Source organism: Mauremys mutica, chromosome 3 (genome assembly GCF_020497125.1).
Source record: "Mauremys mutica isolate MM-2020 ecotype Southern chromosome 3, ASM2049712v1, whole genome shotgun sequence".
NCBI lineage: Eukaryota > Metazoa > Chordata > Testudines > Geoemydidae > Mauremys > Mauremys mutica.
In genome coordinates this window covers 36,876,573-36,898,601 of record NC_059074.1, presented here as the reverse complement: position 1 = coordinate 36,898,601, position 22,029 = coordinate 36,876,573, and the positions used below count along the sequence as shown (strand labels likewise).

General features: G+C 43.7%; 1 protein-coding gene and 1 long non-coding RNA gene across 4 annotated transcripts in view; one reads left to right on the top strand and one right to left on the bottom strand.

Moving 5' to 3' along the window:
• LOC123366073 overlaps positions 1–22,029 on the bottom strand; it is a 56,116-nt gene that overhangs the window by 7,179 nt on the left and 26,908 nt on the right. The window contains exon 2 of the long non-coding RNA XR_006577904.1: positions 13,132–13,311. This is a non-coding gene — a long non-coding RNA (uncharacterized LOC123366073). The remainder of the gene's footprint in view (positions 1–13,131; positions 13,312–22,029) is intronic.
• Positions 5,516–22,029, top strand: part of ALLC (allantoicase) — a 32,486-nt gene continuing 15,972 nt past the window's right edge. The window contains exons 1-6 of one of the 3 annotated variants that reach the window (XM_045009158.1): positions 5,516–5,602; positions 10,165–10,261; positions 12,508–12,558; positions 17,118–17,205; positions 18,442–18,567; positions 21,286–21,365. In XM_045009158.1, coding sequence (XP_044865093.1) covers positions 5,535–5,602; positions 10,165–10,261; positions 12,508–12,558; positions 17,118–17,205; positions 18,442–18,567; positions 21,286–21,365 — 510 coding nt within the window. In that variant the 5' untranslated portion in view covers positions 5,516–5,534. Of the gene's footprint in view, positions 5,603–6,692; positions 6,721–10,132; positions 10,262–12,507; positions 12,559–17,117; positions 17,206–18,441; positions 18,568–21,285; positions 21,366–22,029 lie in introns of those variants that run through there. The other 2 variants (XM_045009160.1, XM_045009161.1) reach the window with 2 other exon arrangements.

Genomic DNA, 22,029 nt, shown 5'->3' with positions numbered 1-22,029 from the left:
GGAGGGAAAAACTGATTTTGTGTTGTGATGAGTTTTGACTGTTTGGGAGGGGAAATTTTTTTTGTTGGGAATTGATTTTATGGATGGAAAGAACTGATCATGTGAATGGAGAACTGATTAATTTTGGCAGGTGAAGAGAGAACTGATTCTGTGTGGATGAAATCTTGGTGGACTATGGAGGAGGGGTTTGAGGAAAGTTGCGTAGTTAAGGTGTTTAGAAGGGAGCATTTCAATTTAGTGTGGGGAAAAAATTACTTTTAGGAGAAGGGAGGGACAAAGAGGGAGGAAAAGGTGAGAAGTGGCTATGGTGGAGTTAACAAAGAGTATGCACATCTCATGTAAATGTTACCTAGATGAGTGCTCAGGCTTTTTGGTAGGCCAGAGGAGGCAGGTCTGTAGATGAATGCCTGTGTGTGTGTTAAACCAGAACAAAACAGTCTGCTCCCTTCCAGCAGGAAGCATGGGAATGCCAACATCAACCACCCATAAAAATAGAGTTATAGAGTCATAGAGTTTAAGACCAGAAGGAACCACCAGATCATCTAATCTGACCTTCTGTATATCACAGGCCACCAACACCACCCATCCACCTGCACACTAAACACAATAACTGGAATTAGACCAGGGTATTATAGCTTTTGGAAGGCTAAGCAATTGCGTGACACAGGTAGAGAACAAAAGAGACTAAGATGTACCTTTGCCAGACATGAAAGTTAGGAAAACAAACCAGCACTTCCCCTTCCTTCTGAGGTGAGTGACAGAGTGAGGAGACGAGGGATAGAGAGGATAGAGGAGAGATCAAGTGATAAAGCTGAAGGAAGAAGAGCAGATGGGAGAGGTGAGTGAGAATGAGTGTGTGTGTGCTTGTGTGAAAGAAAAGACAATGTGTATGGGTGCGGGTGTCTGAAAAGAGAAACTGAACATCTGATCTTGGCCACATGAGGGATGTCTACACTTTGATAAAAGACCTGCGGCATGGGTATGGCTGGCTTGGGTCAGCTGACTCAGGATTGTGGAACTCAGGCTGCCGGACTATAAAATTACAGTGTAGATGTATGAGCTTGGCCTAGAGCTTGGCCAGGCTCTGAAATTCCGTGAGGGAGAAGGTGTCAGACCCTGGGTTTCAGCCTGAGCCTGAACATCTACCCTACAATTTTTAGACCAGCAGCCTAAGCCCCTCAAGCCTGAGTCAGCTGACCTGGGCTCTGAGACTTGGTGGCATGTTTTTTTTTAAATCGCAGTGTAGACATACCCATAATTCGTGACTGTGGGACTGTGAACAAGTACCAGTGCCCTCCACATTAGTGATATAGTAGGGATAATAGAGAGGCAGACAAAATGGGTGAGGTAATACATGTTATTGGACCAACTTCTGCTGGTGAGAGCAGTGGTGGATTAATGCCTGGGTCCTGGGTCCAGGAGTCTCGGCCAATTTGGGGGCCTCTGCAGGAGCACTGGAACTTGTGCAGAAGTGTGGGGGCCACTGGCACTGGAACTGTGACCCTGTCTCCTGCTCCTCCTCTTCCCCCAAGGCCCTGACCATAGCAAAGCCAGAAGCCAGAGCTGGGTAGTGGTAAGAGCTGCTCAGGCAGCCTGAGCTGCTCTGCAGAGCCCTGGCCCTTCCACCTGTCCTGGCCAGAGTGCCCTAGAGCAGACCCTGGCCCATGTCCCCACCCCCTGGGGCGCGCTGTCAAAGGCAGGCGGAGGGTCCAGGGCTTCCCACAGTGGCCTGGGCTCCATGGGCGGCTCTTACCATGGCCCGGCTCTGGCTTCTGGCCTGGCCGAGGGCAAGGCCATGGGGGAAGAGGAGGAGCAGAGGGTGGAGTCCCATGGCAAGGGGGGTAAGGCCCACCTCAGCCATCCACCAGGAAGACGCTGGTGACACAAGCAGGGATTATGCTTTGTGGCAGGGGACTTTATCAGTTCCCCTGCCACGAAGCACCTCCCCTGCCACTGCTGTTCCTCACCTGCCCAAGGCTATCATGCCCATGTTAAAAAGTGGACAGGCATGCCCCTCCAAACCCACCTCCCCCTGGTTCCAGCACCTCTGAGCCCCTGGAGTGTGGGGAGCCCAAATAGGGTGACCAGATGTCCCGATTTTATAGGCACAGTCCTGATTTTTGGGCCTTTTTCTTGTATAGGCTCCTATTATCCCCCACCTCTGTCCGGATTTTTCACAACTGTTGTCTGGTCACCCTAGACCCAAATGTTCTTTATGCCCAGGACCCCAATAAATCTTAATCTGCCTCTGGGTGAGAGAGAGAAGTTTTTGAGTTTACACAGAGCTCTTTTTCAGGTCTGTGGTTCTCTCGGAGTATTTGGGTGGCTCTTCCATGATGTGATCCACTTTTCTGGTGGATTGTCCTCTCACCAACAGAAGCTGGCCCAGTAAAAGATATTACCTCACCCACCTTGTCTCTCTAATATCCTGGGGCTGACATAGCAGCAACAACACTGCATACTAGTAGGGATATGTTACTGTATTCACTTTACTGGGAGCATAAGCCAGTGCTGATAATTCAAAGGTTAGATACCTAGCATAGGTGCCTGCCTGTTTGTGTAAGTATAAAAATATTAAATACTGTCAAAAATTCAGCAGCTGCTGGTCTGGTGTGCAGTGTAACGGTCTCTGTGTTACCATACTATCATCTAGTGGCAGTAAGAGGCAACTAAGGCTATGTCTACATTACAGTTTATGTCAGCATAATTTATGGCACTCAGGGATGTGAATAAACTACCCCCCCACAAGTGACATAAGTTACACTGACATAAGTGCTGGTGTGGGCTGTGCTATGCTGGCGGGAGAGTTTCTGCCCCCGACATAGTTACTGCTGCTCACGGGGGCTGGAGTAGTTAAGCCGATAGGAGAGCTGTAAACTCTCTAGCGGAGCTGTGCCTTAAGCTTTCTACTCTCTTTGCTTGACTGAAAGCTGATTTATAACAGGTTGGTGCCACCTACTAAAGGAAAGGTATGTTACACATTGCAACATCCACAAGTCAAATTTTATTCCTGCTTCATCCTTCAGTGCAGTCATAAGCATAAATAGGTGCAAAATTTCAGGAATAGGAGAATTAAGTTATGCAGTCAATTAATTGTGTTTGTCTTTCACTGAGATAAAATGTAGCAAAATAGGATGGTATAAAAGTGCAATTCATTAACTTTATTATTACAAAATGGCATCCTTTTCTACACATCAGCTCTATTGTTTTTGTCTTAATCTAGTTCCCTGCTGTTTTATCCCCATAAATTCTATCCTGCTCCGGACACAAATTTAATAGGGAAAATTTGTCCTTTAAACCAGCTAAGGTGTGAAATCTCTTCTAAGTGCCCAAGAAGTGAATGTAGAGGAAAAGATTGTACCTGATCACCGTGCAAGGTATCACCATGGCACACTGATTTCATGGTTGTTTCTTACCATGTCTTAAATTCATACATTTTAGGAGTAGACTAGAACTCCCGTACCCTTTAGTCTTGCCCTTGTACAAACATAGGTATCTGTCCAGAAGCCAGGGACAATATCAGTTGAATGTCCTCTCAGAGATGCATATTTAATAGTAAACAGACTGTGGGAGATTATTTGTCATGGGTTAAAAAGAAGAGAGAATATTTAAACCAGAAATGCAAATTTAAAAGATCTAATCGAGCATGACTGAGATTATGTATGCTAAATTTGTTGCTAGGAATATAATGAAAATGAAGAGGACTCAAAGACAAACAGACATAGGAAGCAATATTAAACAAGGTAGCCTAGGATAGAAGAAAAAAAAATCCAATATGGGAAGGTGTTCGGTTTAGTAATATGTCATGTAAAAAGAGCTGTGGGAGAAATGCAGTCATAGGGCATAATTAACCAGGTATTTCCTTGCTTTTATGGCTTTGAGTTGGTGGATATTGTCTTTAATTAGCCTTAACTCATTTGTAATGAAGTTTTACTTCATGAATGAGAGATTTCAGTTTATCCTCACATAGAATATCAGGGTTGGAAGGGACCTCAGGAGGTCATCTAGTCCACCCCCCTGCTCAAAGCAGGACCAATCCCCTGACAGATTTTTGCCCCAGATCCCTAACTGGCCCCCTCAAGGATTGGAGCCCACAACCTTGGGTTTAGCAGGCCAATGCTCAAACCACTGAGCTATCTTTCCTCCCATGTTTCTTACACCTTCGTAACTCCTGAATTTATTGGTGGTAAATGGTGTCATCTGCTTTAACTGACAGTGCTTACTATGTGAATACATTGGGAACATTATTGCAATAGCAAATGGGTAGACAAGCTGACCTCTGAGATGTTTTACTCATTTGAGGCTAAGACATAGCTTTGCCATAAACCCTGGGTAAGGGGCAGCACACTATTGCATTGCCCCATGAGCTGACTGGGAACCAGACAGTGACTCTAGTTATGCCTACGGCTGATAGAGTTCTATGCCTGGTGCAGATTCCTTCCCCTGGCAGGCTGGCTTGCCTGTGCTGACCGGCATGTTAGATGGAGGACCCAAGCTTCTTCTCTTATCCTCTCCCTCCCAGCTCTCCTGCATGAGAGGGGACTAGTGCCCCCGGAGGCTGCTTTTCTCCCTTTGCTTGCACTTGACAATATACAGGAGCCAGTAGCCCCCTTGCTCATTTGTGCAGCAGCATAAGGCTAGTGATCTAGCTCTCTTGTTGGTGCACACATAGCTAAATGGCAGAGAGAGACAGGATACAGTGGTCAGCTCAGCGCTTAAGTCCCAAGAAGGTAACTTGGGTGCCCTTTGGGTAGGGGGAGGATTGCTAGCCTACATCCAGTGGCAAAAGCTTGAACTAGAAGCATGGGGGCAGGTTCCAAATCCCACTTAGGAACCATAGTGTTAAGTGTTTATGTCTGAGGATCTGGGCCTACAAGCATTGTTAAGTTCTGTGCCTCCTGAGATTCGGCAGGGCCCTTATTGTGTGGGCAATGGAAGGGCAGAGCTCTGACATCTACACTGGAATAAAAGACCCAGGGCATGGCCATGGCTGGCCCGGGTCAGCTGACTTGGGCTTGGGGGGCTAAAAATTGCTGTATAGACGTTCGGGGTTGGGCTGGAGTCCAGGGTCTGGGAGCTTCCCCCCTCTGGCTGCAAGTCAGAGGCTCATTTGCTGCTCAAAGTTCCCTTCTGTAACAGGCCAGTTATTGAACCAAATAAATAGGGTGGGTTTTGGGGAGGGATGAAGGGGGTTAGCTTGTGGTAGGGATTGATTTCTTAGGTATGGGGAATGGGTAGGGGGCATACAACGTAAGGGGGTGTATAGACCCCAGGTGCCTTGAAGACAGGGGAGGACGCTCAGGGGAAGGCAGAAGCTGAGACAGCTGGGCTCAATTGCAGCTCCACCAGCAACAGGCTTTGGTTCAATATGCATCAGACCTGGGAGGGGTAGAGAGAAGGAAACTCTCCTTGAGACCCCTATGGAAAGGGCTTGAGACACCTGTGTCAAAGGACCCTCTGAGCCTTATCTGCATTTCTTTTAAAAGGAGCCCTAAGAGACCTCTCTTTACCTAGACCTTCTGAGAGTGAAGAGGATGTTGTATGGTGCAACCCCCTTTTTAATGCAAAAGAGCAAAGAAATCTTTGTGAATCTAAAATACAGGTGCGGGGGCCTTTCTCAAAGGGATGGAAGCTGCCAATGGAGGTATCCACAGCAGGGAATCTCTCACACATGGCACCATGGGAGGGATTGTGTTTATGTCTTTTTGGAACATCTTGCAGGGAAAGGGTGCCTCCTGGTACAGCAGCTGCATGTGGTCAAGGAGCAATAGAAGCAGATGAAAGCATGGTGAGTCAGTTTCTGCAGTTCCAGCAGCAGCAGAAGACACAATTGGTCTCATAATGCCAGAAAGAAGTGCACTTGGCTGCACAACAGAATCATCAAATGCTTTACTGTAGTACAGATATTGCAACTACTATATACCCTTCATCCTATACATTTTTAATTTAGTGGAGGGGGAAAAAAACCTTTGCCTACCTCATTCCACTATGTATAAAGACCCAGAACCTCAGGTGCAGCCATGGAATGCCCAGCAGAACTTGGGAGAGAAGCTGCAACACTAACTGCAAGTTTCACAATCCTAAACTGTCTTGGTCCAGTGTCTGGGGGAAGTCTGAGCAGCCTAAAGACTGCACAAAGTTAAAATGGCTTCTAATGGCCCTAAGAACTTTAGAGCAATCAGGAATTGCTGGGGTTCAGGGATTACTTCACCAGGACCCCTTTTCCCTAGTCACATCTCCTGTGCCAACAACCAGTGTGTGTGGCATAGCAGCCAGTATGCTGGCTCTGTACCAAGGGAAGATCACAGGACAAAGGGGTAATCCTCCTGTGGCTGGTTATGCCAGCTTTAGGGCTGCTTTATGCTTGTGGCATGATGCAAAGCAGCCAAGTGCAGCCAAGAAAATGTGCCCTGAGCTAAATCCCTCCTTGAATCAGTTAGGCTGACCATGGAATAAGCTGCAGAAGTCAAGATATAAATAAGCTGTGGCTGTATATGTTTAAGCTGCAAAATGAATTGCACAGAAAAATATTATATCAGTCTAAAACAAGGAAAGAGGAGCTGTTAATCTTTGCTTTTCAGAATCAATAAGTCCAGTGGCTGTTTACTGATCAGTTGCATCACTATGCCTATCTTGGGCTGCAGACAAACATTTAAAGACTTTGACCTCTTAAAAAATTCTTATTTCTTTAGCAGACACGGGAGTGGAACAAATCATAAGGTAACATGAAAAATCCATTGCTGATGCATTTTATTTTTGATAGGCTATTTTACATTGCATGGGAGTATAAGGATATTTCAGATGGAATGCATCTTTATAAGAATTTAAGTATTTGTTTTCCAAAGTAAAGTACCTTCTAAGGTATCATCTCAAACAATGTTTAATAACTTTTAGGTTGTCTAATTTATTTGTGATGGCATGCCTAGATCAGACAATGATGTGTCCATTTAAAAATCTCAGTGGTATCTGAATTATGAAATTCTTCAGCACAAGAAAACTATAATTTTCCCCTTGAGATCTGAAGAGATATGGTTTGGAAAATACCAGTTATGAAACATAAACCTTACCCTGACCTTTCATCTTGTGTCTGCAATTGATTACAGACACAAATCATAGAATTCACACCTCAAACTTCCTAATTGGAATTGTTAGTTGTACCTGCAGATCAGATAGTTAGACCCTGAAGTGTTTATCCACAATCAAATGTGACTATAAAATTGCACCAACAATCAATTGCAGGTGCCAAAGTAGAGGCTGTTATTGAAAATCTCTCTCTTAATATTTTTATGGTACCAATGTGATGGATGTAAATTTGGGTGTAAAATGAAAGAGGTCCCTTTTTTGATAACAGAAATACTGAAGAATATAGCAATATTAGAAATTTTATATGAGATTTCCCAAGAGACAGTGCACCAAATTTTTGATTTCTTTTCCATAATCCTGATCAATGTCAGTGTAACGTCATGGCATTCATTTCTAATAATGGACAGTGCCATTTGTCAATACAAGACATACAAAGAGTACTGAAGGAATCACTTTTCTCTAAAAAGTAAAGTATCTACTGTATAGTAAGGTTTTGATTGCTGGAGTTGTTCAGTAAATGCATGTTTAACAATAGGAACCTGTAGTGTAGCCTCATGGTGGCAGAATGTAGTAAAATGGAAGAAGTTAAATATATCAACTGGCTGCTGATTGCTCTAATTACAGTTAATAATAATAATAATAATTAATAAGATAACTCAATCAGATTATAAAGAAAGCATAAAACAACCAACCATTATGGAGGAAAAAAAATCATATTAGAAATACTTTTGAGGGCAACATGTGGTAAATTATAAAAGCAGAACTGGGCTTAAGGGTGTGTCATGATGGGGTGAGGACGGAATCCTCTCCTTTCAGTTCCTGGGGGAGGGAACAAGATAATCTCCTCCCATCTTGTAGAGCAACAGCAGAACTGCTCCACAGCTCTGAGCTGTAGTCTCAGAGCTACAATAACACCCACAGCAACTGCATCCCCAAGCACTGAAGAGAATAAGTGGTGAATCTGAAAATTCTGGACCACAGGTGCCTCTTCTTTCCCAGTTCCCAAACCCTATGCTATAATCAATTCCAGGGAGCTACTGCATAGCTGATATCTACAGGTAACAGAGGTGCAAACCTCTTGCACAGGCTCCATAAATCTTGCTCCTAGTATCCAGTAGAATCACATCAACTCTGCATCAGCCAGGGGTCTCCTCAGCTGTGGAGGAGATGGCAGGGTTTGCTTCTTAGGGTCCTTGTCAGTGATCTGGTGGCAAACCACTTTTGAGTTCTGAGGTCAACCTAGAATGAAGCCTTCAGGCTTTTGTACGCTCCTCTCACTGTCCTCCCCCTTCTTACCTTTCTGTGCTATCCCATTCTGCTGTAAATTTGAAAACAGCAAATACTGTTTCTGTAACCAGACGAAATGGGTCATTTCTCATGATTGCAGGCTCACTGCAGAAATGTCACCCAAGTAGGTGCTGATGTTCTTCAGGGGCAGCATATTTATTACAACTAGGATTACAGTACTGCAGAGGTGCCTGGTGCTTTACAGATCAACTAGAGACAGAGTCCCTGACCCGAAGAGCTCGTAGTTAGACAAGAACATAACACAGGGAGAAGCTATGAGGAAACAAGGGTGGCCCTACATGTAGTTCCCCTCCCCGAGCTGGCAGGAGCATGAAATATCTACACAAGGAGTATGTGCGTATACCTCCTGACACGGGAACCACTGACAGACCATGCCACCTGGCTCCTAGACAGTGGTCTGGGATACAGTAATTATTCTAATATGATTGTTGGTATAATGTTAATCTACAGACCAAGGAAGGGTTCCAACCTTGGACCAGAGTCACCCACACTAGATGTACATTTTCCTGTATCTGAATGACAAGGGGATTCACCCTGAAGGAGGGGAGGCCGGCAACAAAAATGATTAGGGTTTCCCAGAGGGAATGAACAGGTAATCATCAAATGATCCATTCCCTATCACTCAGGGAATGGCAAACAGAGCCTATGGACACCATCCCTGCACATCCTGACTAATAGCCATTGGTGGACCTATCCTCCATGAATTCATCTAGTTCTTTTTTGAACCCAGTTATAGTCTTGGCCTTCACAACATCCTCTGGCAAAGAGATCCCGGGTTGACTGTGCGTTGTGTGAAGAAATACTTCCTTTTGTTTGTTTTAAACTTCCTGCCTATTAATTTCATTTGGTGACCCCTAGTTCTTGTGTTATGAGAAGGAGTAAATAGCATTTCCTTATTTACTTTCTCCACACCAGTCATGATTTTATAGACCTCAATCATATCCCCATTTAGTAGTTTCTTTTCCTAGCTGAAAAGTCCCAGTTTTGTTAATCTCTCCTCATATGGAAGTTGTTCCATACCCCTAATCATTTTTGTTGCCCTTTTCTGAACCTTTTCCAGTTCCAATATATCTTTTTTGAGATGGGGTGACCACATCTACACACAGTATTCAAGATGTGGGCATACCATGGATTTATATAGAGGCAATTTTGTTCGCTTTTTTGATTGCCACTGCACGTTGAGTGGATATTTTCAAAGAACTACCCACAATGACTCCAAGATCTCTTTCTCGAATGGTAACAGCTAATTTAAATCCTATTATTTAATACTTATAGTTGGGATTATAAACTCTCTAGGGAAGGGATATTGTTTGTTTTTACAGCATCTAACACAGTGCAGTCCCTCCTGATTGGTGCCTCTGGGTATTACTGTTAATAAAAATGATGTTGTTGATAATTAATATAAGGTGAACTTTGATATCGTGATGCAAGAAGGTAAATTAAGAATCTACTATTTAGAAAATAACTTTGGAAAATATGTGGACTTTTTTATTTATTAACATTTGGTTTAACTCTCACACCTAATCATATTTTTGTTTATCTCAGATAGATGCATATTATAAATCAATAGAAATGGTAAAAGTGTATCCTGAATGTATGTGCCGTTATTTTTCTTCCAACAAGTAAATAACCCATTCCTGGAGTCCAAGTTTTCTTTGACTGCTGAGAAGCCAGGACAGAATTCATGAAATGACAAGTTATGCTGAACATGCTCCTTTTAATTTCCTTTGTTTCTTCTTAGAATTGAATAGAATACTTTACTTCTGCTTTTAGAGGAAAGATGGCTGCTCATTTCAAAGGAGAAAAAAATCAAGTTTTACCTGACTTTCTACAACTGAATGACTTGGCGTGTGAAGCTGTAGGAGGAAAGGTAAATGTATGCAGTTCAAAAGACAAATTGTGCTTTTAGTGCAGATTATACTTGACATTTCTACAGCTATTTCCTACTGAGGATCTAAAAGTGTTTTGCAGACACCAATGAATTAAGCCTCTCAATATTTCTGTGTGCTAAGTAGTATTATCTACATTTTACAGATGGGAAAACTGATACACAGAGAAATTAAGGGATTTGCCAAAGGTCACACAGGAAGTCTTTGGCAGAGCCAGGAATAGACCCCACAAGTCTTAATGTGCAGTTTTATAATCGGAACACAAAGTCTTTCCTAGTGTTCAAATTCTGAAGATCTAGTCAACAAAATTTTGATCTATGTTGGAGCTATCCGATGAAAGAAGTTAGATATACCCAGTGAGATACACCCATGTTTGGGTTTTCTGAGTCACTCATACTGCTTCCTATGTTCCAAAGAAGGGCACGATGGTAGTAATGCTATTGATGATGCATTATGACAAGGTTGTAGAAGGAGGCAAAAAAGAAACCTCACATAATTCTCCAGTAGAGTGACAAAAGTGGTGTAGATAACAATGACCATCTTGCAAGAATGTAATTCCTACAGATGCAAGACAAATAGGTGGCCAATGGTTCTTTTCCTCAACATGCTTGATGTTGCTGGCATTTCAAGTTTCATCATTTAGGTCAGTGACAATCCTGCTTGGCACCACATTTGCCCAAGATAAAGAAGGCACTTGTTCCTTGTCAATCTAGGACAGGGATCAGCAACGTTTGGCATGCAGCCCGCCAGGGTAAGCACCCTGGCGGGCCAGGCCAGTTTGTTTACCTGCCGCGTCCACAGGTTCGGCTGATCATGGCTCCCACTGGCAGTGGTTCGCTGTTCCAGGCCAACGGGGGCCGCAGGAAGCAGTGGCCAGTACATCCCTTGGCCTGCGCTGCTTCCCGCAGCCCCCATTGGCCTGGAGCGGTGAACCGCAGTCAGTGGGAGCCGCGATCAGCTGAACCTGCAGACATGGCAGGTAAACAAACCGGCCCGGCCCGCCAGGGTGCTTGCCCTGGCGGGCTGTGTGCCAAAGGTTGCCAATCCCTGATCTAGGAGAATGACTTGTAGATGCACATATAAAGAGAAGAATCCTTCACACACAACATCTTACCATCCCTATCAAAGCAGCACTTCATCCCTTGGCTACCATCAAAAAACATTAGAAAACTTGGCAGTGGACACTGCTAAATTTGCCCAAGGTCAGCTGACCATAAGAACCACAAGCAATGTGGAGAATGTAGTGAATTTGTATGCGCTGACAACTCCACACTGATGCTGATGTGTGAAAATTGCATACGGACTCACATTGAATGAGACTCCAGCTAGTTCTTTCAATTTGATATTTAAATAAAGATTTTTCACCTAAAACATTAAAGAATTGTTCTTAGTTTCTGAATGCATTTGGGGGACAAAAGTCCCCCGCAATATAGTTAATGTAACTTTTTTCTCAACACTAGACGAAGGTTAAAGAAAAAGGTGCTCTGCTGTAAAATGAACCATGTCCTTAAGATTGTTCAGTTTAACACATGTATGTACAAAACAGAAATACATATTCACAGATACAGGATTGTATCTCATTGATGGAGGTACCAATAGTATACTTCCACTAGCAGGGCTTCTTGTCCTGCAGCTAAGGGGAGGTAAGACTCCTCAGTGGAAGGACAGCCTGGTTTGTGATTAAAAAGATATTTTGTCCACTTGTTTTTTCTGCATCATGTCATATGAATCCTCATAACAATGCTTCTAGTCTGAGGAACCACTCAAGAAGGTGGAGATTTTCCAGGTGTACGCATCATGAGTTATTTACAAAGAAAATGAAACAAACCCTTCTCTATGTCACAGCAGTAGGTAAAAATTTTGTAAATAAAGATGCAGAAAGAAGAGTGAGGCCCTGACCCTCAAGCAAACAATTGAACTCAATGGGGTTCTATGCAGGTTCATTGGAGTACAGTATTGGAAAGAGAAATGCATACAAAGATGCAGAAAGAAGAGTAGGGGCCTGATCCTCAAACAAAGAATTGAATTCAGTGGGTTTCTATGCAGGTTCATTGGAGTATTGGAAAAAGAAATGAAAGAAATCCTTTTTTTTTAAATATGGTCTTATATGTATATGTCTATAAGCCTTTAGGCAACTTAATATTTTCTTTTTACTGGATAACATTTCACTAGGAAATGAAATAAAATAGTATATATTTATAATAATAATTTTTTTTTATTTGTGTAGATTATATTTGCAACGGATGACTTTTTTGCTCCTGCGGAGAATCTCTTAAAGGTATGGTTGGCTGACATTCACTGCTTTGGAGGGTTTGCATGGACTGGTAAGGGAGGCTGGGGGGGGCGGTGCCTCTCCAAACAGCCAGGCATGGCCACGCCCACACTCCTCCCCACCCTAGGACCCTGCTTTGGCGGTGCTGCATGACTCCAGAGGGTTGGGGTCATGCCGCCCATCTTCCCAGGGCTGGGGAGGCTTCAGTGGCACTGCCACATGCTCTCCCTCCCAGCGCGCTCTCCCTTAGGTAGCCTCTCCAGCCAGCGGTTCACCTGCTGCCCATGCAGCGCCGGCCAATTGCATCACCCCGCAGGGCCCCCCAAAGCACGGGGCCCAGAGTGGTCGCCCCAATTCGCCATCCCCTAGAGACGGCTCTGGCTGCAAGCTCTAATTTCTGACATTTATTTTGTTTATACAGTGCCAAGCACAATATTAATGGATCTGAGCTGGCTGGCCTCTAGGCACTGTCACAATATAAATGTTGAACGACAACTGATCTTTGTAATGTATCTCTGCAATTTCATGTATACGTTACTTGGAAACTACTTCCATTGGCTTTACAGGAAAATTACTTACCTTGTAATTCTGCTTCTCCCTTTGCAAGATTCTTGTTCTTGGCTCCCTAGTTGAGACAGGCAGAACTTCCTTAGTTGTCTAAGGGCAGTGGGAGTGGGTAGAAGCACAAGACCTCCTTGGTCCCCATTGGTTTTTGTGTGTGGAATGTAACTGTAATACGTAGAACCTTCCAGTCACATCCTAAATTAGCAAGAAGCAAAAGTTCACCAAATAGAATCAAGCCAATCATTGAAAAATTAATGCCTCTGAAATGCAGAACAATACAAACACATCAAGATGTAGAGCTAAACACCACCAGCTGAAGATGTTTGTGCAGGAAGCAAACCCCATTGTGTACACTGATTATGCAAAAACATGCTTGCATTATTATGAGAACATAAGACTAGCCAGGCAGCATCAGACCAACAGTCCATATAGCCCAGTATTCTGTCTTCTGACAGTGTCCGGTGCCAGAAGTTTCAGAGGGAAAGAACAGAGCAGGGCAATTATTGAGAGATCCATACCCTGTTATCCAGTCCCACTTTCTGGCAGTTAGAGATTTAGGCACACCCAGAGCATGAGATTGCGTCCCTGAATATCTTGGCTAATAGTCATTGATGGACCTATCCTCCATGAATGTGTCTAATTCTTTTTTGAACCCCATTATACTTTTGGACTTTCCAGTGTCCCCTGGCAATATGTTCCACAAGTAGACTGTGCGTTATGTGAAGTACTTCCCATTGCTACTTCATCTTTTGCATCCCGCCCATTGGCTGGTTTCATCCAACTCTTGCCTCTTGTCATAAACCAGGATTGTTGTCTGGGGCAGTGACTGCCATTTTACTGTGTGTTTGTACAGTGCCAAGCACAATAGGAGCTAGTGCAATACAAATAAATAATAATAAATAGGCTTCCCTTCAAACTTTGAGGGAGGTGGGTGGATGAATGTGAATCCTAAACGATAAGTCTTCTGAGAAGCAGAATTACTAGGTCCAAGATTTTTCTCTAAAGATGCCATCCAGGCAGGAGTCTCACTCCTAAGGTATGTCTACATTTTGAGAGGGGGATGTTGAGGACACATACTCACTCCAACTGCGATCAAGCTATTGCAGTGGTATTCAACCTTTTTTCATTTGCGGACCCCTAAAAAATTTCGAATGGTGGTGCAGACACCTTTGGAAATCTTAGACTTAGTCTACGGACCCCTAAATATCCGTGGACCACAGGTTGAAAGCCCCTGAGCTAGTGCACTAAAAATAGATTGTAGTTGTGGAGATTTGATCAGCATGAGGGGCTAGTGCCGCCCCCCCCAAGTAAAATCCTGTCAGAGATGCTAGTGTGGCAAGCCCCTCCCACCACTTGCATCACCATAGGTACACTCTATTTTTAGTGTGCTAATTTGATCAGAGCTGGTGCAGATATGTCTCCTCAAGCTGGGGACATACCCTTAGAGATTGAGGAACTTGAGGGATGCACCAAGAAAAACCCCACGAACAATGAAACCACAACAAGCCCCAAGAACAAGCCCAATGCTAACACCATGAATACAGCTGGCTGAAAAATGGAAATTTCTTCGAGAGAGAGAGAGAGAGAGAGAGAGTGTGTGTGTGTGTGTGTGTGTGTGTGTGTGTGTGTGTGTGTGTGTGTGTGTGTGTGTGTGTGTGTGTGTGTGTGTGTGTGTGTGTGAGAGAGAGAGAACCAGAGCAGGATAAAATGTTAAAAATTTGAAATTTTGTGCAGGAAAGAATTTCCAGAAACATTCAATGTTGGGAGAATCGAAACGGAAGTTTTTCGCTTGCTGGCTGCCTGCCTGTCAAGCTCCCTGGCTGGCGGCTTCCCTGGGAGCCTGGGGAAGTGACTAGCTGGGCAGCCTGGAGATTAGGCCTGCTGGAGAGTCAGCCAGGTGGGCTGCTGGGTAACTTGGTGGCCAGAGACCTGGCCACCCACCTTCCCAGGTAGCCTATAGTCCACGGAAGCCAGCTATCAGGGAGATGGCCAGTGGCTCCCCAGTTAGCCCTTAGAGACAGGAAGCTGGCTAGACAGGAAGTGGGCCACCAAGCTTTCCGAGTAGCCCAAAGAGCTGGCTACCGGACCACTCAGCTCCGTTGGTAGTCTGGGAGCTGGGGAGCCTGGAACAGGCTAGCCTAGTGAGCCTGAGGGCCCTTGCTCCTCAACATCTCACTTGGTGGGCTGCTGGAGAGCCTGAGCCCGGAAAGCTGGCCATCCTGGGGAGCTGTGCTGTCTGTCTGGCTTCCCTGGCTGTGCGGTGAGCTGGATGCCTGCCAGTTGAGAAGCTGGGCAGCCTAGAGAGCCAGAGGGACCTTAGGCTCTACAATATCTTACCAGGCAACTTGCCAAGCAGTGGTGGGGAGCCCAGGGAGGCAGGCAGTGGGTCGGCATGCTGGCAGGAAACCAGATGCCTGGCTTCCATCAAACATTATGAGTGAATGGACACATTCCGCAGGAATACGTCAATTCCACAGAACAGAATTTTCCAAAAGAAAACATCTGACCAGTTTTAGACATGAAAAAGAAGGAATTTTTGCATGTGCATTTTTGTTTTGAGCATAAAAGAAGGGCCAGATGTCTCCCTGTCTCACGGCACCTCAGTCATTACCCCATGTAGTGCACTGCCTGGCCAGTCTGTGTGGTCTCTCAGTCACAAACATACCACACATTTTCACCACATGTGTATTTATTCTTTCCTTACAAAGTATCACAGGGTACTGCAAGGTTACAGCAAGTAGAAGATTCCACACAGCCTTCACTCCTCAGCCCGAGGCTCACCGTCTGATTGCTATGTTTCTCCCACTAATATCCTCCCAATTACTGAGCCAATTGCCCCATTATCCCAGCAATCGCCACCCAAGTGGTCAGTGATCCCCAAAGGAAATTGATTAGTTGGCTTCAATTAAGCCTGTACTCTTCTCAATGCTGGAGCAACCTCAGTGACCAGGGTGCTACTAATAGAGTCCTGTCACGTGCCCCAAAACACTGTTATAGCCTGTAGGCAACCGGAAACAAAGGATCTGGTTCTGCATTGTCTTTTCCATTATGAAGTCATTTACACTTGTGCAAAGTGACTATAAGGTAGCTGTACAATGAGCCAGTTGGTAATAATGAAGGGTGGTGGCCCCTATTACCCCTCTGACATCTTCATTGTGACCAGTGGCTCTTGCTACTTTTGATAAAGGAAACATTTGTAGAGGCTTGATTATGATTACAAAATTCTTGATTAGTGATTTATTTCAATTGCTGTCTCATTACTAGGTTCTCAGGTATAATCAGAATTCAGGCATTACAGTACAGTGGAAAATATTTCGGTGATTTCCCCTCTGCCCTTGCCTCAACTACCATTTCCTTTCATCACCTGATAAATACTAGCCCAAACATTTAGGAACATAGGAACTGAAGAGTGGAAGGGACCTCCTATGTTGCAGAGTCCAGTTTCCTGCTATTTGCTGACAAACCTGCCATATAATCCTGTTCATACACCTTTCAAGCTCCATCTTAAAACTAGTTAGGTTAACTAGTTTTCTTTGCACACATTCTTCCTGTGACTACCCCTCTTTTGAGGAAGCAACTTCAAAGTACATTTTTGCTCTGATTAGAATTTATGATGAATTTCAAATACTTCCATTTAAAATACAAAAAAAGTTAGCAAACTGTTCCTACAATCATTACACAGGCAAAAATTCCACTGAAATCAGTGGGGTTACTCTGGATTGATACCTGGATATGTAACTGAAAGAATAAAACTGGCACATGGAAGTCCAGCTCCTCAGCCCGAGTAGATCAGTATAAACCCATTGTTTGATGCATCTGATATTTTTCTAGAGACTAGAATGACACCTATATGCTCCTTTACTAATAAAATCAGTCAAGTGACTTGAAACCTGCATGTTCTGTGCTGGTCAAAATTCAGTGCTCAGTACACTAAGCTTAGTGGCATAGTACTGGTATAACTGAGGAGAGAATATGGCCTGTTGTTCATATTTATTTTTTAGAAGGAGAGTCCAGTTCTTAAACCAGACGAATTTACTGATTATGGCAAGTGGATGGATGGATGGGAGACAAGGAGGAAAAGGATTCCAGGTAATACACTTAATATTAGTCACTTAATAAATAGTAACAGTAGGGGATTTGCAGAAGAGGTGGGAAGAGGAGATGACATTGACTGACATCATTATGAAGCCTTCCAGTTTTGAGAGTGGTGAGCTTGGGGTTGCTGGGACTGAATGAACCAGAAACTCCAAATGAATCTTTCACAGTGTGAACCACCACATGGACTAAAACTACTGGCTTGGGTTCGTCCAATCTATATGAATCCAGACCTTCAATTTTTACACAGTCCTACTGAATGGCAAGCGTTTAACCAGTAGATAAATTCATGAGTTTAATGCATACTGAAAAAGCTCCAGAAACAGCTTACAAACTTCCTGGGAGTTTGAGTTCTTTTTGTGCTTTAAGTGTACATTCTGTGATGGCTTTTGTTGTCATGACCTGCTCTTTTGTGTTTTGTTTTTATCTGAAGTACAAGTACTGTATATACACTTGTAGTGATTTGGAGAGACTCCTAAACCTGCCATTGCTCACTCCAAAATAGAAATGGACCCAAACCAAAACGCTAGATCCAAATGCCCCTAAACTTAGATGTATTCAAAATCTAGACTTAGGTCTTTGAATTTTTAAAATGTCCTCTATTTGGTGTGAAGCAAACTCCCTGGTACAAGCACACTCAAAATTCTGGGTTTCGAAATCCAGATCTGAATCCAAATTCTGTCATCTGAGCTCATCTTTTCTCCCAAATACATGCACATCGCCACATCTTGAGAAAAGGCAACCAGATAGCCAAGTTTGGCATAATTCTTTATTAAAGAGTTGTCAGCTTATCTTTTGATTTTCTGTCCAAGGCCTTAGGAAACCACACAGCTTTTTAAAATCCAAACATCTAATGCTCTTCAAAATGCCACTATAACAATCAGCAAGTTGGTACTATTCATGTTTTGTCAAGTATGCTTAGTGTCTTTATGGAGTTCTTCAGGTTTTGATTACATGAAAATTCCTTCAAAACTTAATTGGAATGTGTTGTAGCTTTTGGATTGTTTTACACATAAGCTGATTTTACAAAACCACAGAACTGAACACCTCCAAATTTTGGTCATATGGAGGACTGTATCTGGATTTAAAGTTAACAGCTTGAGCCCTTTTCTTAAACATATTTATAAAGCAGGATTGTACCTGCTAAATATTGTTGAAGTAAATTGCTGCTTTTATTCCCTGATGTTATATTAAACTAGCTAGAAAAGCAGTTTGTCCTCTGTCTTTCAGGACATGATTGGTGTATTATCCAGTTGGGAGTACCAGGTATTGTCTGTGGATTTGAGGTAAACACATCTTTCTTTGCTGGAAACTGTGCTCCTCGTATATCAATTCAAGCAGCATGTCTGACGCAAGGTAACTAATACATTAATTTATATCAGATCTCCAGGTATCTTAGTGGAAGAGCTATTTGTGCCTTACATTGTATTGCTACTATTAGAGTCTTATTATTATGGGATAAAGTTAAGTACAATAAATTGTTTCTTATGGTAGATAAAATAGTTAAATTTCAGGCATTGCAGAGTTAGTGGTTGGAGTGATGTAATTCCTGGAAATATCACCTTGGGAAAACAGCACTTCTGGCAGTGCAGTGTCAGAAACGTTGGGTGACCAAGGCTGTGAATGATGGGAGAATACAGCTGTTACTTTCATTGTTTTAGATCACAAGTTCACATCACTTACCCCACGGTGTTGTGTGTGCTTAATAACAAAACACGTTTTAGAGAATTACACATTTTTTAATTCTTAAAGAAAGAAAATCCTCCAAAAAGGGCTAAACCTAGAGTCCAGAAAACCAGCCTGAGTAGTCAGGCTGGGTGCCAAGCAGATGTACCATGGGAGAAATCTCACCACCCTTCCCACCAAGCTTTAGATGGCTCAAGAACTACCCCATTAGAATGAATGAAGTGTATCCATGGCTCTGGGTGTGGCCTTTCCACAGTGAATGATGGGAAAGAAGTGGAGAAAGAAGTAGTTCGGGGCTATTTAGGAAAGCTGGACGAGCACAAGTCCATGGGGCCGGATGCGCTGCATCCGAGGGTGCTAAAGGAGTTGGCCGATGAGATTGCAGAGCCATTGGCCATTATCTTTGAAAAATCATGGCGATCGGGGGAGGTCCCGGATGACTGGAAAAAAGCTAATGTAGTGCCCATCTTTAAAAAAGGGAAGAAGGAAGATCCAGGGAACTACAGGCCAGTCAGTCTCACCTCAGTCCCTGGAAAAATCATGGAACAGGTCCTCAAGGAATCAATCCTGAACCACTTAAAGGAGGGGAAAGTGATCAGGAACAGTCAGCATGGATTCACCAAGGGCAAGTCATGCCTGACTAACCTAATTGCCTTCTATGACGAGATTTCTATTTACTATTTCTGGATTTTAGCAAAGCTTTTGATACAGTCTCCCACAGTATTCTTGCCAGCAAGTTAAAGAAGTCTGGGCTGGATGAATGGACGGTAAGGTGGATAGAAAACTGGCTAAATGGTCGGGCTCAACGGGTAGTGATCAATGGTTCCATGTCTAGATGGCAGCCGGTATCAAGTGGAGTGCCCCAAGGGTCGGTGCTGGGGCCGGTTTTGTTCAATATCTTCATTAACGATCTGGAGGATGGTGTGGACTGCACCCTTAGCAAGTTTGCAGATGACACTAAACTGGGAGGAGTGGTTGATACGCTGGAGGGTAGGGATAGGATACAGAGGGACCTAGACAAATTAGAGGATTGGGCCAAAAGAAATATGATGAGGTTCAACAAGGACAAGTGCAGAGTCCTGCACTTAGGACGGAAGAATCCCATGCACTGCTACAGACTAGGGACCGAATGGCTGGGTAGCAGTTCTGCAGAAAAGGACCTAGGGGTTACGGTGGACGAAAAGCTGAATATGAGTCAACAGTGTGCCCTTGTTGCCAAGAAGGCTAATGGCATTTTGGGTTGTATAAGTAGGGGCATTTCCAGCAGATCAAGGGATGTGATCATCCCCCTCTACTCAGCACTGGTGAGGCCTCATTTGGAGTACTGTGTCCAGTTTTGGGCCCCACACTACAAGAAGGATGTGGATAAATTGGAGAGAGTCCAGCGGAGGGCAACAAAAATGATTAGGGGGCTGGAGCACATGACTTATGAGGAGAGGCTGAGGGAACTGGGATTGTTTAGTCTGCAGAAGAGAAGAATGAGGGGGGATTTGATAGCTGCTTTCAACTACCTGAAAGGGGGTTCCAAAGAGGATGGATCTAGACTGTTCTCAGTGGTAGAAGATGACAGAACAAGGAGTAATGGTCTCAAGTTGCAGAGGGGGAGGTTTAGGTTGGATATTAGGAAAAACTTTTTCACTAGTAGGGTGGTGAAGCACTGGAATGGGTTACCTAGGGAGGTAGTGGAATCTCCTTCCTTAGAGGTTTTTAAGGTCAGGCTTGACAAAGCCCTGGCTGGGATGATTTAGTTGGGTTTGGTCCTGCTTTGAGCAGGGGGTTGGACTAGATGACCTCCTGAGGTCCCTTCCAACCCTGAGATTCTATGATTCTATGATTCTATGAAAAACCATGTAGGAGCAAAATCTTTTAGCATCATTTCTCCTCCTTCTTGCCCTGGCTCTATCTCCTCCTTTCCCTGCCTGGTGCCACACTCGTTGCTTGAGTGGGTCCGTTCTGCCCTGATATTACATATCCTGGCTATGTTCCTCCACTGTCTTCTATACAGCCCTCCCTTTGTACAGCAGAACTGCAGTGGTTCCACTGCTAGGGATCACCCTGGGGCTGGAGAAGATGAGGTGGGATTTAGCTCAAAGAGAAAAATCTGAGCTATTGTAAAACAAAAAAAAATTGAAATAATTAAGCTAAATGACTTATTTTTGTTAGTAGAAATAATATATCAAATACACTTCCAGCATAATATATTTTTATAGGCATGGTCCACCCAAAATAAGTATTCCTACAAAATGATGAGCTTCTTGTGATGGCATTACTCAGCTGATCAAATAGTGCTTTTACTACTTCTGTCATTCTATATATTTTAGTGTAAAAACAAAAATATTACAGTAGCACTAGTTACTGATTATGCCTGTGTTTATATTGCTCCTGCAGTGGATTTACCAGAGTTTTCGCCAAGAGGGGACAGGATAGGAACTGCAGCTTCAGATGAAGAGTTAAAAGCTGTCAAGAAGGTATAGTCCGTTGGAGGCTGGGCGGTTCTTGGGATTCTAATGGGATACAGAAGCTTTTACTTCTAGATCATAGTTGGAATTAGGCCTAATTTGATTCTGCGTTAATGTTGAACTCTGATGGCTTTTCAGAGATCTATTATTAGAATGACTGTTGATCTGAATCCAGATCCTTGTGAGCGGGTGTCCATAATACCAATTGTGCTGATGGCTTTAACGAGCACATTTACTTTGGCACTGTCAGCAAAGAGGGCAACAATTTAGTGGGCATGGAAACTGAATTATCCTTTCACATTTAGAAGGGGCACCTCCAAAACAGTGTTGAGATGTATCTGTAGGAGAGCCTAGAGAAGTTTGCACGCCTGTGCTGTACCTCTGCCTTGAGTATAGGACTTCATTTTTCAGGGCTGGCACCTTTCAAGAGTTCTCAAGTCACTTATTATGTTTTAAAAAAATAAACAGGCCATTACTGTGAAGTATATAATTGACATGACAGTTTAGTTGTCCTGTACAAGGCTTTTCTTCATTTAATTCCACTTTGTTCCAATGAATCTTGCTTACTTGTGGCCTCATGTTGGATGCCTCCATTTTTAGGTGTCAGACTTTAGATCAGGGATCGGCAGTCGTTGGCACACGGTCTGTCAGGGAAATCCGCTGGCGGGCCGGG